General features: G+C 36.6%; 2 protein-coding genes across 4 annotated transcripts; one reads left to right on the top strand and one right to left on the bottom strand.

Moving 5' to 3' along the window:
- Positions 1 to 1,381: 1,381 nt before the first annotated feature.
- Positions 1,382 to 6,320, bottom strand: LOC138321402 (uncharacterized). 2 transcript variants are annotated; one of them, XM_069265068.1, is made up of 6 exons: positions 6,242 to 6,320; positions 5,606 to 5,804; positions 4,483 to 4,717; positions 3,560 to 3,742; positions 2,644 to 2,807; positions 1,382 to 1,624 (listed from the first exon to the last, which is right to left on the bottom strand). In XM_069265068.1, the coding sequence occupies exons 2-6, from the start codon at positions 5,801 to 5,803 to the stop codon at positions 1,406 to 1,408; spliced, it is 999 nt and encodes a 332-aa protein (XP_069121169.1). In that variant the 5' UTR covers position 5,804; positions 6,242 to 6,320; the 3' UTR covers positions 1,382 to 1,405. The 2 variants fall into 2 exon arrangements, with proteins under 2 accessions (XP_069121169.1, XP_069121168.1); XM_069265067.1 differs by having other exon boundaries at positions 6,200 to 6,319.
- A 1,441-nt stretch (positions 6,321 to 7,761) lies between these two features.
- LOC138321401 (mechanosensory protein 2-like) lies at positions 7,762 to 15,337 on the top strand. Of its 2 annotated transcripts, none has more exons than XM_069265065.1 (8): positions 7,762 to 7,918; positions 8,855 to 8,938; positions 9,690 to 9,817; positions 10,837 to 10,906; positions 11,695 to 11,777; positions 12,105 to 12,308; positions 12,562 to 12,617; positions 14,891 to 15,337. In XM_069265065.1, exons 2-8 carry the CDS (start codon positions 8,932 to 8,934, stop codon positions 15,159 to 15,161), a joined length of 819 nt encoding a protein of 272 aa, XP_069121166.1. In that variant the 5' UTR covers positions 7,762 to 7,918; positions 8,855 to 8,931; the 3' UTR covers positions 15,162 to 15,337. The 2 variants fall into 2 exon arrangements, with proteins under 2 accessions (XP_069121166.1, XP_069121167.1); XM_069265066.1 differs by lacking the exon at positions 14,891 to 15,337 and adding an exon at positions 14,047 to 14,876.
- The last annotated feature ends 3,085 nt before the right edge of the window (positions 15,338 to 18,422 follow it).

Here is an 18,422-nt window from a genome sequence, read left to right as displayed (position 1 = left end):
CGGTTCACTTCTCCAAACCGAACCCTCTCTAAACCGGCCGAAATTATATGCACCGACCATGATCGGTTTCGGGAGGTTTCACTGTATTTATTCTGTTAGTTAAAAAAATCATGCCAGGTCCCTGTGGCAGTATAGACTAGAAACATATACAATATTAGATATACCCCGATTTTCTTCTATTTTCATTGGTTAATAGATATGCTCACGTGAGGTTCGATATCGACTTGGTGTTTCCATTTTTAGAAACATCAAGTCAATATTTCTTCTGTGACGTCATTATCCAAACATTGAGTTCTTCAAGGTGACGTCCTATAGCCATCGATCTTGTAATTAACATCTAAATCGGATCATACTTTTTATATTTGTCAAAGGAACTACATGTATCTAATATAAAAATCCAAGGACCTTTGATTCGGTTCATATATGGTGTTATACTCAAATGTCCATAATTGAGTAGCATACGCAATATGTCAATATTACATGAAAACAGGTTTAAAATGCACTTTCTTAAAAACATCCTATTATCTTCTCCAAGTAATAATAATTCAAAGGGCAATGTGTTAGTACATGTAAGAGCTGGAAACCTGTGTATATTCGGCATGTAGCATGCTGGAATAAAGGACTACCAAGTTTGTTCAAATAAACGACCTTGACCTTCATTCATAGTCGCAGGGTAACAGGCTGAACTACTAAGAGGCCTAGAGACAGTGTAGCAATCTGGAATAAAGGGCTACAAACTTTGAGCTTCATTCCAGGTTACAGTAGTAAAATAGGCTAAAATATGCTGGGATAAACGAATGAATGACTTCGACCTTTTACGGTCAAATAGGTCCCATTGGCTAAAATCTTTAATGTCTTCCTGCTAATAATAAGAGACGCGGAGCCTTGATATGCTTTTAGCATGCTGGGAAGAAGAGCTCCTAGGTTTGTTCAAATGAATGACCCTGACCTTCAGTCAAGGTCAACATGGTCGAACAGGAGAAGAAACTACCACTTTATACTAGTCTATGGTGTGCCTCAAACCAGTCTTCCACACAGCGGCGAACGTTTAACTCGAAGCCAAAAGTGAGACGATGTCAAGGAAAACGCAAAGAAGAGGAAAGTCGGTTAGGACGTTCTAGTGGAAAGAAAAAGATAACAAATTAAGTCGCCTTTAACGTTAAATGTAAGGTGTTCAATTCAACAAATGCTCTCCAAAGATTACATGCAATCTTCGCTCGCGCGCTTAACCTGGACCACCGAAAGTGATTTTGTATAAGATAAGTTTGTAACTCGTTTCGCAGTCGATGTAAAATAAAATTTTACAAAGTTTATTAATTCATTTATTTATGATTACAATTTTAAGACATGTTTTGTCGTTAAAAGAACAATAACAACTGGAAATGATATACATGTATTATGTTCTTTATACAACGGTTAATGAACAAGCGACAAGGGACGTTATCAGGACAAAAACGGAAGCCGCGCCTATCCCTGCACCTCCCGTACCAGCCGTCGTCTGTCCCGGAGATATTGCTATGTCCGTAATGATATTAGCATCGTGTGTGCTGAGTTTAGGTGTATAGTACAACGTCAAACCAAAGCTTCCACCGAAACTGGACTGAACTTTTTCGTGCCACTGAATCTGTAGGAAAAATATAATGCCGTCAATGAACGCCAATTCAGGTTGTTATAAATCAACGTATACAAACGAAATGCTGCTATATGTAGTTGCGCTAAATACACAAAATAATGCTAAATATTATCGCCTAGGTTGATAGATTATCTTTCCCGTTTCTGAAACGCATTTTATTTTTGTGTCTATTTTAAAATATTCTTTAAAAGTCTACGTGTGGTTTAATTGCTCTGATGGTATACTCTTTGTTTATCTCATGCGAAAAAAACCCCGTGTCTAGTGGAAAAAAGGGCGACTAACTTAGTAAATAATCACATGAATTGTGCTATCATTTCAAATTTGCTACAAAATCTGTGAATTCGATTCTAAAAATGGGCAAGTAGGTAAAGAATGGAGTACTTCAGAATTTTATGAAATTCTGCTAAGGTAGTCCTACAAAAATGATTTTACCTTGAACAGGGAATTGCCGTTAAACTGATTAGCCTACTTATTTTTTGAACAACTGGGACCTAGCTATATATAGTTTTCTTTCATACCTACGGGTGTAATACTGGCTGGTCTAGGGCAATACACTCATGTCGCCTGAGGCTGTATTGCATGGCTACTCATGCAATAAAGCCTCATGACGTCACGGCGTCAACAAAATCTCTAATTCCTCGGTAAAATTTGAACCTTTTATTCACGAATATGACTGGTTTTATTATGAAAGATGCAAACAACGGAATTTGTTATGAAAATATCACGTAAATTTTCATGTATGGAAAATTGACTTCCAGTCGTCGATTTCTCCGAATTTATTTCGAAATGGTGGGATATTATAGCTGTAAAATTGCAATAAAACATCGAGGTATGAAAGAAAAATACTCTTTCATAAGTGGATATGAAGGATAGGGATATTCTACCCTCGGGATCACAAAATGTAGCAAAACCCTCGGCAAGCCTCGGGTTTTACTACATTTTGTGACCCTCGGGTAGAATATCCCTATCCTTCATATCCACATATGAAAGAGTCTTATAATCTTTACTACCCTTAGGACTGCCTTTCTGAATCCGCTCCGACCAATAAGGAAGCCTTTCTGTAGGCATTCTCCACTTAAACCGTCAGTCCATTTTCCAATCAGAACATTGCACTGTTGATGAATGCCTGTGGTACACGACCTTGGGATGTCCTTGGGGAATGTTGAGGTAGAACCTTTTGGTAAAAAAACATGATGTATTGATGCGTAAATATTGGTGAGACTTGTTTATAAATAAACCAAACAGTAACATTTTAAGAGAGAATGAAGGCCTTTCGTCATCTACTGTAGCCGTCGTCACGAATAGGGGATACACTTTTAAACTATGGCCCCAGACCCCTGCTGGCTATACCATTGACCAACAAATTGTCATTGATCAGCATTACCTTAGATTTTTATAGACAAGCGTGAAAAGCATCCGATTTCCAATGCCCGTTATTCCTTTGTTTACCATCACTGTCGTTATATCTATCCCTGGATCATGTTATAGCAAATCTGAAGGCCCTGTTTGCAAAAACAGATGAGACAGGCAGATTGTTCCTTCGTTGTACACTGTATGACTTTGAAGGTGGGCGTCTCTGTCAGAAATCCCCAAAGTAGTCGTTACATTCCGTAAACTAGGCCTTTGATTGGTCAGTATGTTTTATTCCTGAACTGCCTTCATATTCAGTATGACATAAAATTCAGGGTGGGGGGGGGGTGTGTGGTTATCACGACAGCGATAGCAACCCATGGAATATTGAGGATGAGTTCCATAGATTTGTAAAATGTTGATTTGTAGTTTAGAATGTTTCTGATCAAAGAAGTAACATTCAATTAAATCGATTATTTCAATTGTAAATGGGTCGCCATACCACCTTCATCATACACTCAAAACTTGAATAAAACTAATTATGCTTATCTTGTTTTCAATGTATTAAACACTTACTTGTTTCGTCACAGCCATACAAGAGGATCTCGTGCACAACGTCATCATCATTGCTGAGATAGGGTTTAGTAGCTACCATCTGGTAGTCGCCATCTGTTGGCAGATCGGTCTGCATGCAGTAGTGGGACTTGGATTCTGTTGGAACGGCTGTCTCCGGGAAACGAATGGTCTGGCTCTTTATTCCTGGAATTAGGGATTGAAAAGATTTAACATTTTGTTAAAACAGTTAATGATACGTCTCTTCGGGCAAGTCTATACAGCATTTAGAATTAAATGGAACGCCCGTCTTACATGTGGCCAAAAAATATATATGTCTGATTAGTGTTACCCGACCGACCCCATTTTTTCAAAACGACCCTAATTGTTTGTCCACTTTTCTACGAAAAAAATTAAAAGGCGGGATATCGATCTCAGACTCCGGTTCCGGACATTATTTTAGAGTGAAAGACTATATATAAATATAATATATATAATATATATATGCCGACCTACCGACCCTATTTTTTGCCAATGTAACACCCTAAACAGACATGTATTTTTTTGGCCTAATCAAAATGCTTGCGGTTTCTTTATTCAGAAATCAGGGGTGGGATTGGAGACATAATTGATTATTTCTTTTAAAGATTTAACATTGTACTGAAATGTGTTGCCAACTTATGATGTCTTTTCGATCAAATGTATGCAGCATTTAGAATTACTAAGTGAAACGACCGTCATGAGAAAATGGATAAAAGTTTGTTTTGTTTTGTTCTTTTGTTTCGTTTTTTTATTTTTTTTTATTCCCGAAATGGTGAAATGATGTTGAAAAAATAGAAAAGCAATGAAACTCGATCTGTCACATAGAGAGAGCTGACAACAGCAAATATTTTCATCCTCATAATAATGAAAGTTTGACAAAGCATTAATAAGTTTTCTTGACGAACCGGCTCCATTTAAGGCGTCACAGTGAAAACCGTCGTCGTCATCACATTTAATCCAGGAGTTGGCAACACTACATTTAGAGTCGGAGAACGGTGTACAGATTCCGGGATGAGTGATCCCGACTGTGATAGGTGGTGCATTTCCTTTGGTCCACACACACTTTGGATCTCCTAGCTCCTCGCCGTTTGTCTTCCCATCATTGTCCGAGTCCATCACACAAAATGTTTTTGTCCATATCTGTAAAACATCATTAAGGTTTATAGATATATTTGTCTTTTTATTGACAATTTGTATCCCATAAAACAACAAAATACATTGCAAAGCAGAAGTTTTAATCAACAGTCCATGTTGATATATAGACCTTTATTGGGGTGCATGTGGTGTCATTTCACTCGATAGAATTAAATAATGACCACATTACTTGAGATTATACATAGGTGATATAACCCCATATTGACCGAATCAAAGGTCTTTATAATTTATGTCAGACATGTAGTTCCTTTGACAAATTTCAAAAGGATTATCCGATGTAGTATATGCTAATTGCAAGAAAAAGGATTGCCATAGGATGTCACCCTGAAGAACTCAACATTTGAGCAATGGAGTTTACGACGGAATATTATAAATGTCTTGTTTTCCACTATTCTCATTAGTTATACATGGTCATGTGAGGTTCGAAATAAGCATAATAACCCAGTGTTTCCACTTTTAGAATCGCCGAGTCAATATTCCTTTTGTGAACTTCATTGCCCCCATATAGGATCAGTTTTGCAGGGTGGCGTCCTATGACCATCGTTTTTCTTGTAATTAACATGCACATCAGAGAATACTTAGAAACTACATACATCTAATATAAAAGATAAAGTACCATATGATGTTATACCGCCCTGGTAAAATGAGATAACAACAGAGGGCGTACCTTAAGGTCACTATTTAATTCTATCGGACGGTATTACTCCTGGAATAAACCTCAACAAAGATTCATAATTGATAAATATCAACTCGGTGTTTCCCATACTAGAAACACCTTGTCGATATGTATATATCAAACTCAACGTGGCAGTGTTTTGGTCAATAAGAGTAGTGAGAAATCAGAGTATATCTAAGATATATATATATTCTTACCTTTCCGGCATTATAGAAATCTATTCCGAATTGGTTTGGCGAACCTCCACCTAGCGGGTTAAAATGGCCAACGCCTTTCCACATGTGACTTGCCTTACACGGATGAGGCACGTTCTTACCGTTGGGAATTTCGTCCTGGAAGTGTTGGAACCCCCAAACCGTTGTCAGGCATATTACAATACTAAATGGCACACGCATTCTGAAATAAAGATGTAACTAATTTTCAGCTTATGCTATTTTTGAGACCAAATATTATACAATAAAATAGATCACGCATTCTAAAAAAATAGGATTCGTAATGATTTATATCAATTCTTAAAAACAACAACATTATTTACGTTTGTAATAGAATTGATTCCTTAATCACAATTAAAACAAGTTTATAAATATATGTAAATATAAAATTCATTATGCTTCCGTATACTAATGATCGAAGTCATTACACTGAAATATAAATAAAACGACAAACAAAACGCGCAACATGTATACAAAAGCACATCATCGTTGAGGCAAAATCGTTAGATACATAATTCACAATAAAACAGTATTGTAATATATTCAAAACAAATTTACACTCGTTTATCCGCAATTTACCTCACTGCAACATGGGTCCAAGATATAAGGCAAATATTTTACCCGAAAAAATGTAAGAAACGCAGGCCTACATGCACACATCCAGTTTTCAACACATCTTTACATATATATGAACACTTCATGAAAGGCCACACGACATTAATTATCACTGGTTCTCAACTATCAGGCACTTTAAATTACATCCGAGTTCGATCACTCGATAACAGCACAAGTGAACATAGCCCCGGGTGGATGTAAATTGATATTACGCGAATAATTACATTTACATAATTGTACGTCTAAATACGATTCTGTCCCTAAAGGCGACGGTGTGGTCGAGTGGTTTCAAATATGTTAAAAACATTTTTGAAAAAGAATATATATCCCGCCATAACACTACAGACCCCCAACTTCTGGGTCGCTTGTTCGTATCCAATGTCTTACAGATTCCGACTGCTAGTCGGTGGTTTTTCTCCGGGTACTTCGGACGCTGGTTGCCAATAGTATAAGTTGTACCTAGGCGTCGATTTCTTTGAAAAGTATGACGTAACGTATATCATATTTAACCTGGACACCGTTCCTAAAACAAAACATGAGACGACACTAACATTAAATATCTAGTTCATATGTTTAAAGTATATATAGGTAACTAATGATGGATACCATGGGTTATATCATTTTCGAGCATTTTCGAGCAGTCACCGTATTGTATCAACTGCAGCCCGTCTGGCATTCTTGAACGTTTTCCATAAATTGAAGTTTGCAGTTGTCACCGTTGATCGCAGTAAACTTGCTGCCTTCCGCCATATATGTTGCCGACTATAAAATTGAGGTCACAATAGATTATCCCCGACGTCTCCATTGAATGAGGGAAACTCCTGTTACGCTATATTTGGGTACGACTTGACGTCAAAAAAGATTATGACGTCACATTTCAAGGGAGTTTTCCTCGATCTATTTTTGACACAGGTTACTGGACTCGCGAGAGGTATCTGGACTGAGTCCAGTAACCTCGCGTGCTTTTCGCCGCCGATTTCGCGTGCTTTTCGCCGCCGATTTCGGTGTTGATATCGCAGTTGATGAATACTTCTGAGAAGCGTATCGGCCAATCAAAAGACAGCAAAAGAAGTAGTCATATAATAATATACAATTATCGACCTATTTTCAGGTGGATACGGTGAGTTATCAACCCGAGTAAGTGATATATCCCGAGGCCCGTAGGCCGAGGGTTATATCATTTGCGTTTTTATTTTTCATGTTGCGCAATTTGCAGCTGGGGTTTCCGAACTGCAGCCAGGATTACGTGGAGGAAAGCAGAAATGAAAAAAGACATGACCCTCCTCTTTTTGGCCTTTGAAACTGATTTTTTTTTTCATTTTTTTTTTTTTTTGTTATCAAAACATTTGGCTTACTTTTCCAAATATTCACTGCGAGATCTTTAGAAATGTTTAATCTTAGGTAATTTAGAAATATATAGTGTACATAAATTTATACCACTTATCATTCGGCAAAACCCTGCAGTTAACGCTTCTTTTTATGATGGAATCCGCAGAGATTTACCAAAAGTGAAGGCACTATTCATTTCCCGCCAAAATCCAAGCACGCAAAAACAAATGACGTCATATACAGAATATGACGTTTTATGCATACAGTGTCCAACTTGAGCGTCAAAATCGCAAAAGTCAAATATGCGAAAATCTTTCTAATGGTATCTCCGTGGTTAGCTGGATTACAAAAAAGGTATAGTATCACATGAACAACTATGACGTACATTTCGGTATTTAATTACTGTAAATTACAGTGTAAAACAGGAAAAAAGGGTGCACTTGAATACTGTACGACACTGCTGGAGGCAACCAGTTTTTGCCGAGTACCAACGCATCTGTATCTGTACGATTTCCAAGCAAATCTAGTCAATAAGCCTTCTTCTGATAGCCATGTCTTTTACATTGTATATCCCTTTCTGATATATGGTAACATTTTTATTAAGACTCGGGGACCCTTAATGCATTGTTATTGCACTTTCTCTTTAGCACTATACTTACAATCCTATTGAATTTTACAAATTTTTCCTTGTGTCATCTTCGAATGAACTGGCTAGAAGACACTACCATGATGATTTTCAAAAAATATTGTCTCAAAATTCGTCTGTGATAATACAAGTACATATGCGATGGCGGTCGCTTGCCAGTTCACGAGTAGAAAATTCTCATAATTTTCACATTAGACTGACGAGTGCTTGAACGGTTAGAACTCACCAATGCATGTATGAGACGACTCGGGAGGCAACTAACAACAATCCTTCAATAGATAGGAAATATCGTACGTCGAACCCACGAACTGAAAAAAAAAATATGTTTCTCGAGTAAAATTGAATTCAAAACATAATTAGGGAATACCCGGAACCACCCAAGATGTTGATATTTGCGTCATCTTGATGTCAGCATAACGTCATATTTGTTCAGAGAATACAAGGTGATTTACGTTATATAAATATAACAGTGCATAATAATAAATGAAATAAAATATTTTATATTCAAATTAAAATGAGTAATGCAAATTTCATTTTGCATAATAGAAAGTGAAATAAAACATTTTATATTCAAATTAAAATGAGTAATGCAAATTTCATTTTTATGTAGATCCATTTATCTAAATTATTTTTCATTGTTTCAGGAAACTTTAACGTGAACAAATCACGAAGTATAGAAGGATAATCAACAAACATAGCTGAAAACACTGTATTCACAGATATGGATCGTAAGCTATTATCCCATCAATATTACACAGTGATTATGTGTTTTCAAACTTTTGCTACGAAAGCAAATTCCTTTGACATACATTGTAAAAGTGATTCAGTAATTGGAATTTAAAGAGAAGGAAAAAAGAATACGTTTTAGAGATATCGAAATAAATTTTCCATAAGTCTTCCAGACGAGTTCACGTTTTCACATACAAATGTAACCTGTCATTTTCTATATATGTTACAATTTTCTATTTAACGTCAATGCTACCTTACAATAAAGAAACACAGTCAAGAGCACAGGGACCCGACACGAATTTCCTATAATCGCTATACAATGTATATATACAGTCAAGCTTGCCTTAGCGACCATCTCTATATAAAGATCACCAGATTATTAATAAGACCACTTTCTCATGGTCACAATGAGTAATTGTAACACAACTTTTCCGTCTTTGCATATTACAGAATTAGCTCACTTGCGGGTAGACGTATCCATTGTGATGTCATTATTTTGTGAGTGTAATTCACGTCGTTTTCTCCGAAAACTATGACGTTACGCTCGCAAACACATGACGTTACAATCAATACCTACCTGCAAGGACAGATAACTCTGTAATATACAAAGACCACCTTGTCTTGTTCCCTTAGGTAATCTTCATAGACAGGTTTGACTACATTGTACCGTTGGTTAGAAATTCATACCAAGTCCCTGTAGTCAAGAGCACTCTCAGTTTTACAAACGCTTTATATGTTTCTCTTTCACAGTAAACAATAGTGCACACCAGAAAACTCTCGGTGACGGGAATATCGGCTTTTGTGGATATGTGTTGCTTTTCTTCTCCTGGATAATCTTTTTCGCCTTTTTACCAATTTCTGTGTGCGCTGCGATACATGTAAGTATAGACACAAAAAATGGCCGCAACATTTACAGATACACCAACTTGTTATCGCGTGCAATTGAATTATAAATAAAAAAAAATAGCGAATATTATTCACTGTGGAAATTGTTTCATTATTCAAGCACAGGGTACATCAAAACAATGTGACTAAAGGTCCTTTGCAACGCGCGCGTGGTTTACAGTACTATAAGGTCGAAAAGTGCAGGTTTATATTAACATACTAGTAATATACTTGAATCGATGTGAATTATGATTAGACAAAAAAAAAAGTCTGTTTAGGGTTACATTGACAAAAAATAAGGTCGGTAAGTAGGGATTTTTCTTTATAGTGTCTTTCATTCTAAAGTAATGGCGGGAACTGGAGTATGAGATAGAAATCCGGACTTTTATTTATTTATTTTTTTTCGTAGAAAAGTGGAAAAAAATAGGGTTGGGGGTAAATAATTAGAGTCGGTCGGGTTACGGGTAAACAGACAATTTTTTTTTGGCCCTAGATACTCTAAACATTGAAATTTACGCGAGGATAAATTACGCTACATTTTGTAATTACGCGAAGGTCGCTTGATCGCAAAAGTATTCTGCGCATAAAATTTTGAATATGTTTTTAAATATAAAGGTGTATCTATCGCAAAAATAACAATTTTAACACCACAAAAGGTTAATGCACGCAAACCGTTAAGCATTCACAAAGATAACCAGGTTTACAGTACAAAGATGTATAAATGGCCGGATAATGCATTTGTTTGAAGCTTGATATCTTGGATTGGAACAAAGTTTCAATGGTACAGATGGCCTTTTAATGTAGACTTAATGGGACCTCTAAAATTGTTGGCGCTATGATTAAATCAGATTACGATCATCGCATTATTTGTTTAAGTCTGTATGGTAAGTATTGATATATTTACCATAAAAAATAAAAGTGTCGTCATAGATCTGTTCTCTAAATCTCTAAATCACGAACATTTTAATTTGATTTTCTTTCCTTTTAGTGTATTTTCTTTTTTCATTCATAGGTAGTGCATGACTATCAGCGATGTGTCGTGTTTCGTCTGGGCAGGGCGAAAAGAGCAGCATCCGGTCCAGGTACCTTGTAAACTTGAAATCAGAGGGGGGGGGGGGGGGGGGGGGGGGGTAAACCTAAATTATTTATGGATGCAAACGATTTGGTTAAAGAATACTACCGCAAAATGTCATGTTCTCCGTTGGACAATCTAACCTCTCACCATGGACGTAGATAATCAATTGTAAATCCTTGCTCTCACTTACACGTGTACACAGGCAATATTTCTTCACGTGAATTTTACGTGAAGATTTTCATGTGAAATTTACGTGAAAAAATATTGCCTGTTTAGGGCCTTAAAGGTCCACTACTTTAAGAAACGGCTTTTAATTTTTTAAGGATAATGTAAAACAATATTGCTAATTTTGTAGATTAGCTAAACTTGTAAAATTCTGAAAAATGTTAATTTTTATAACACGGCTCGTAGGATTTCTCCCGCCGTCGTCATACATTAGTGCTCGTTAATTAGCTGTGTCTATCAGAATTAAAGTACATGTAACTCTGATATATGGATAATCATCAAGTTAGCTAATCGCCAGACACATGACACTTCTTATATAGTCATTGGATACGATACTTTTAATTTCTTGCTTAAATTTTCACTTGTAATTGTAGCAATTTGAGTGAAGAAAATGAGACTTTCATTGAAAATAAAATTAAATAAAGCTGACAATGCAAGTTTAATCTAAATTGAATACCTTTTTTAACTTGCATTGTCAGCTTTTAGTTTTCAAGATCGAAAACAACTCGCATAAAATGTTTCACATCTGTGAATACTGTTGTATAAGTTTTATTGTGTTTCTCGTTTAAGGTCTCATCTTCACTTTACCGTGTGCTGACCAGTGTACTATGGTGGACCTGAGAATAAAGTCCTTCGATATACCACCACAGGAGGTAGGTCTGGTGTTCAACTTATAGTTCAACGCAACATGCTGCTCCAGATCTAATATCAGGTTTCTGGGCCTCCAATTATCAACAAGATGTCATTTAAAGATTTTAGCCTATTTGCCTTCAATGACTTTGAACAAACTTTAATCCCAGCATACCATATACCAATATCCTGTATGGTACAAGTGTGGCATGCTTTCCACCAACGATGAACCGATATTAAGTGTAAAATTCCACTACAGTAGGTATCTTAAGTAAATATAACATTCAATTAACTGATTTTTTCTTCTCCGTTAATATAAGACAATCAATATTTTGTCTGGTTTGATATAGATTCTGTCCAAGGATTCTGTGACAGTGGCTGTGGATGCTGTGATCTACTGTTATGTGTACGACCCAGTTATGTCAGTTTGTAACATAGAAGATGCCTTTGGTTCCACTCGTCTGCTGGCAGCAACTACACTGCGAACCGTCCTCGGCACAAAGAACCTAGCGGGCATGCTCTCCGAAAGGGAAGCCATTTCCAAGGAAATGCAGGTACATGTCGAACCTATGTTTCTTGGAATGTTTACATAGTGTTCTCAGACTATTTCGCAATAATAATTTCAAAAGCACCTTTCGCTTTTTAAAGACACTTCCAAAACACTAGTACCACCACCCAAATTTTGACAGGATCTATTTTAACGACATAGACCAAAAACATAAAATGATCCATCTGGTGGCTAATACCATCACAATGCTGTATTACTTCTAACACTGAATATAATTCGTATGTATATCATTTTTTTAGCAAATTCTGGACGAGTCAACAGATCCTTGGGGCATTAAAGTGGAAAGAGTAGAAATGTAAGTATTATAACATTTTCTCTATATATTAATTTAAACAACAATTTAGGAAAAATAATATTAACAAGAGCTAGGCCTTAAGATTTTGTATAGCTCATTTGCTTAATTGAGGAAATGTAACAAAAACTCCGCCTGTGGAGTCAATCCAATGCTTAGTTTCAGAAACGGCGTTTGTATATAATAGCAACTTTCCAAACCCTAGCAAAATATTACCAATGTAACTTGAGTGCTATAATAAGTTTAGAGGATTCGTTTATATAAAAATAACCATATTTACCCTTCAAGACGGCTTTCAGGTTGAATTTTGAATTTCTACCCGGTAGGGACTTTTCTTATGCAATGAGAAATAGCCAATGCTTAGTTTCCTAGAAGTCGTTTATATATGAAATACAAATGTAGGCAAATTCACCCCTTTCGACCCCTGCCCCTAGGCCTCAGGGCCCTTGAAGATCTGGCCAACTGTTAGTATAATTTTGATGTTACCAATGGAATATGAGTGCCATCTAATGCTTAGTCTCAGAGAAATTGTTTGTTTTAAAAATCCTGATTGACCCCATTTGACATCAAAAGGATGCTAAAATTGAGTGTTTTCAAATACTAAGACTCAGAAAAGTCGTTCTTGTCACAAAATGTTAGAGGTCATTTGTCGAAAGAAAGATTTATCCTATGTATTTATTGATAGTAGTATATTATGATTGTAAGAACTTGCCCATGCCAATGGCGTCGAAATAAATTTTCAAGATATACTAAAATTTTGAGTTTTCACCCCAAAAGTGTTTTAAGTGTTATGATGGATGCAAAATGTGTTTTGATCAAGTTTCAGTATTTAAAATCTTGACATTGATTAGTATTAATTCCCAAAATCCACTAAAATCCAAAGTTTTAGCTCGAAATATCAGAACCGGTGTCAATATTTTTGTTAAGCTCTGTCCATGTATTCTGAAAATTTTTATGAGTAAATAGACCAACCTCCAATTAAAACGGGTCGTGATTTACGTTGTCAAAAGTGGACTTTAACGCAAATGCTGACGCTGCCGTTGCCGCCACCGGAAAAGTAACACCCTTGGGTTTGCCCAACCATTCATAGTTTTGAATCCCATCAATAGGGGAGCAAATAACCAAAGTTGGTTGTATTCCGACCAGTGGTTTTCAAGAAGTCAGATTCGTGATTGTTGACTTATCTTGAGCTAGTATACTAAATAAACTCGTTGACACGAAATCGCTGAGTCGAAATAACTTTAAAGTCACTTTTTATCCTTTATCTATGTATTTTCATTTCGTGTGAATCGAACATACGCTTCAGTTAAAGTGACTTCCAAGTCCTTTGAAATAATAACCAATATAATAGAAAAAATGCCAAGACAAGTTTTTTTACGAATGGAGTGAAGATCACATTTTAAAGTTCAGTTGTGTGTCACTACTATTACAGAAAAGATGTCCGATTACCAAAACAGTTACAAAGAGCTATGGCTGCAGAGGCGGAGGCATCTCGAGAGGCTAACGCGAAAGTGATAGCAGCCCAGGGTGAACAGAAGGCGTCGGCCGCCCTACGCGATGCTGCTAAGGTGATGGCCGACACTCCAGCTGCCGTCCAGCTCCGCTATCTACAAACACTTAATTCGATAGCTGCCGAGAAGAACTCTACAATCATATTTCCACTGCCAATGGAACTGTTGACAGGCATATCACGGGATTAGCGCAAAAAAAAAAAAAAAAAAAAAAAAATGCATAATTAAAGATTCTTAACAGCTTTCTAATAATCAAATGACTTCGACCAATCTTCTTTCAGAAATCAATAAGTTCATGACGTTGTAATTGCGGCCTTCCAAAGATGGGTGTCACAATTTTAAATAATTTTTTTAAAGTTTCTCGTAAAATGCTTTTGATATTTTTCTGTTATTATAAGGAAAGCACATTAAAGACGAAGTTTTCCGGTATGCTTTGACATCGTACACAGAACCGATTTAAATATGCATATTTACCGGCAAGTGCAGATTTAAAACATAAACATACGTTATTCGAACGGGTCATACCGCAAAACATACGGTCGTTACTGTTTAACTAGGTCGGTTTCATGGAAATTGATCATATAGGCTAGAAGAATGTCCGGGCAAGATTTACGTACCACAGATCAAGACGGACGATTTGAGCATAACCGCCCTCCATCCCTCCCCCCTCCCAATAAAAAAAAACCCGCAGCAAATACAAGATTAGTGGATGGAATGAAGACCATTGAACAGTCGTTTGAATTCAATAATATATCATTATTACAGAAAAGATGTCCGATTACCACATCAGTTACAAAGAGCTATGGCTGCAGAGGCGGAGGCATCTCGAGAGGCTAACGCGAAAGTGATAGCAGCCCAGGGTGAACAGAAGGCGTCGGCCGCCCTACGCGATGCTGCTAAGGTGATGGCCGACACTCCAGCTGCCGTCCAGCTCCGCTATCTACAAACACTTAATTCGATAGCTGCCGAGAGGAATTCTACAATCGTATTTCCACTGCCAATGGAACTGTTGAAAGGCATATCACGAGATAAGTGAAACTAGATGACGACTTTTAACGAATGCATACAGCTTTCTGACAATCAAAGAACTTTGGAAACTTGGAAGTTCATACCGTTGGTGTATATTTTCCAAAGATAGCCAATTTCTTTGATTTTTTTTAGTTTTCCTGTAAAAAAACTCTGCTCTTGTTTTTATATAAATGTTGTTTTTTTTCATAAATGTATTTTTTTCAGAAAAAAGGAGAAGCAAAAATTCTTAAGTGTTGTCTGATACTTATATACATGTAATTTTCAAAATCTCAATAGTTTTAAATAATTACATTAAACAGTGAAAAAATCAGAAAGGCTTGAAGCGATATTTTTTTCAATGGCTGATCAGAATCCATTCGCGTACACAATTGAAAATAGGCCATGGGCTAGGAGGGTCCAACATGCACCCCCCCCCCAAAAAAAAAAAACCCCTCCGAACCAATATTTTTCTTAACCCTTATGACCAACTGATCATAAATCAAAATGTTAACATTGCATAAGCAACTACCTGTTAAACAGTATATGTAATGCTATTTAAAAGAAAATGCGCTATAAAAAGTAGCCCGAAATTGAGAGCCAATCGGAATCAATAGATCTTGGAATTGACCAATCAGAGGCGCCGTAGGTGTTTACACATTGGAGTGTGTAAAGATAAATGATAACTAACTGCTATGGAATTTATCACATGGGTTTTCCATAGTTATGGGATAAATGCTGTTTCAGATTTCTCCGGCATAATGGAAATTACACCAGATCCCTATTCTTCGAATGGTGGAATTGGTTCTCCTTAGCACATAATTCCATAATTCCTATGAAGTACCATTCATCAATCTTGTGGACCCTCGTGCGACCATAAATGGCACAGGTGATATCATCGAGGTCATTAATGAGGCCATATATGTTAAATGTTTTTCTTTGGTCTGACCTTTCCCACTCCCTTGAAAGTGCTGGTTGTGTCACATCTGGTGTATGCGTAAAGAGACCATTGAAGACTCTCCAAAAAAGGTTCTCTACAGTGCTTTCCAGACATGGCAAATAGTGGAACGTCACTGCAGGTCTTATTTATGACCTCAAAGAATCCACCTTTGCCATCTATGGTCACTGAGGGTTCACAAGAATGAGGAATAGTGCTTCATACGAATTAAGGAGAACCAACTCAACCCTTCGCAGAATGTGGATCTGGTGTCTTTTCCATCATGCCGGGGAAGTCAGGAACATCATATACGATATGTGAATCACTAGGTTGGAAACAGGAAGAGCCCCCACATCCCTTAAACCGATGTTTCTTATGTTAACTCTGGCTTTGGACGGTTGACAAGTTAGAACTACGATGGTAACCCGGTAATGTAACGTCACATCAGCTCATCGCCATTGAAGACAAAGAACTAGTGATAGAAATATGTGACACCGTAGTAACCATCTGACATTTCCTTACGTTATACAGAGGAAATAACAATGGATCTGCTCATTCTAAAAGACACTTTCGGAAAATGTTATGGTATTTACGGATAACAGGCTTATCTCAGTTTTAATTTGATACCATATAGCTATTAGTTGGCGTTTTGATGTAATAATTTAGTTTGAGACGCTACTAGCCTACAAAATTTCGAACATGAAAATGGATTATTTTGATGTCCCACTTAGATATTCAGCCAACTTTGAATTCAAATGTTAAGATCTAAATCATCAATAGCCAATGTTATATTCAGGAAATTCTAAGACACCAGGAAACAATTATGGTCATTTTGATACCTCATTTGTCTACTTCGGTTGAAAAATGTCAATGTTATGACTATTTTTTCCTTTTTAGTGAAATTCGAGATGGCAGCCATCTTGATGGCGTCATAACCGGAAGTTCACCCCAAATTATGCAATGTTAACATTTTGATTTGTGATCATTGGGTCATAAGGGTTAGGAAAAATATTGGTTCAGAGGTTTAGGGGGAGGGTGGTGCATGTGGGACCCTCCTAGCCCATGGCCTAAAACCATATTTCGTGATCGACGAACGAATGAGATACAATAGCAACTTCACTTAAATTTGTATGGTCTATAACTTTCTCTCTTTTTGTCACAGAAAACATTTAAAGCGTTTCCACATAATTTTATCTGCCTTAATTTTAGACTTTTGGTATATACAGATTTTTGTAAAATTCGTATTCACAAAGATTTTAAATAATTCAGTATAAATGTATTACTTTTTGTCGTGTACACGTTTATAATATCTCGGAAATCTCCGAAATGTTCCGATCTATTCGGGTATTGCCGATGTTTCCGATTGTATGCTATATAATAGCTGCAATATTGTAGCTCAAAAGACTTTCAGACAGAAAATGGTGTCGTCTTTAGAGCTACAATTGCCTATTACTGCTAATGGAGCAAAGTAATGATTATACAAACCATTATAAAACGTTTCTTTGCATTTTATCGTACTTTTTTATGTCGCTTACCTACTAGGGAATAGAACTGAGCTATATAAAATATCAAATTCTCATCGATCATTATTTTTTACATAATATATATGAAGATCTTTCTGAAGGAAACTTATACGGCAAGTCCACAAGTTGTGAACTTGTGACCGGTACAGTATATATTGAGAATAGTAGTTATGTTTGTTTTAGACAAAAATAATATGTATATGCATGTATACGCTTAAAATAATTGGAAACCTACAAAAAAGTATAGAAAACTGTGCCCGTGTGATTTTCGGAGGCAGTGCTCCACTACGACACATAGGGACCAATTCGTACCCGGCCGAAAGGTATAGTAGGCCGGGTACGTATATTCGTTCTAGTTATATAACAGTTTGTTAGAGTAAAAATTACATAAAACATAACTTAAAACATCAATCAAAGTTATCCGATTTCTATGTCTTGAATTTACACCACATGCCAATGAATCTCATACCAACCATAATATTCAAGGGGTTACTATTACTGCCGTTATATCCAATCCTGGACTCGGCCATAGTGAAACTAGAGGTTCTATCTGCGACAACGGACGAGTGGGTGCTTTGGTCCTTTGATGTACATTAAAGGAATCGAAAAAAAGTACGTTGTAGTTGGCTGACTTTACGGCTTTGAAGTTGGGCGTCGCGTTTCAAAGGAACTTTCTGCTGGCCCGTAATTGTATTTTTTTGTTGTTGAAATGTCTTCAGCTTTAAAACGAGATAGTCCAGGGGTTGGATATATAACGATAGCGATAGTAATCCCTGGAGCATCGAGGGTAATTACATGCTATCATAAATACTTATATAGCTGTCGTAATGGT

This window comes from Argopecten irradians, chromosome 4, assembly GCF_041381155.1.
Source record: "Argopecten irradians isolate NY chromosome 4, Ai_NY, whole genome shotgun sequence".
NCBI lineage: Eukaryota > Metazoa > Mollusca > Bivalvia > Pectinida > Pectinidae > Argopecten > Argopecten irradians.
The sequence above is the reverse complement of the archived record's forward strand: the minus strand, read 5'-3'. Positions and strand labels throughout refer to the sequence as shown.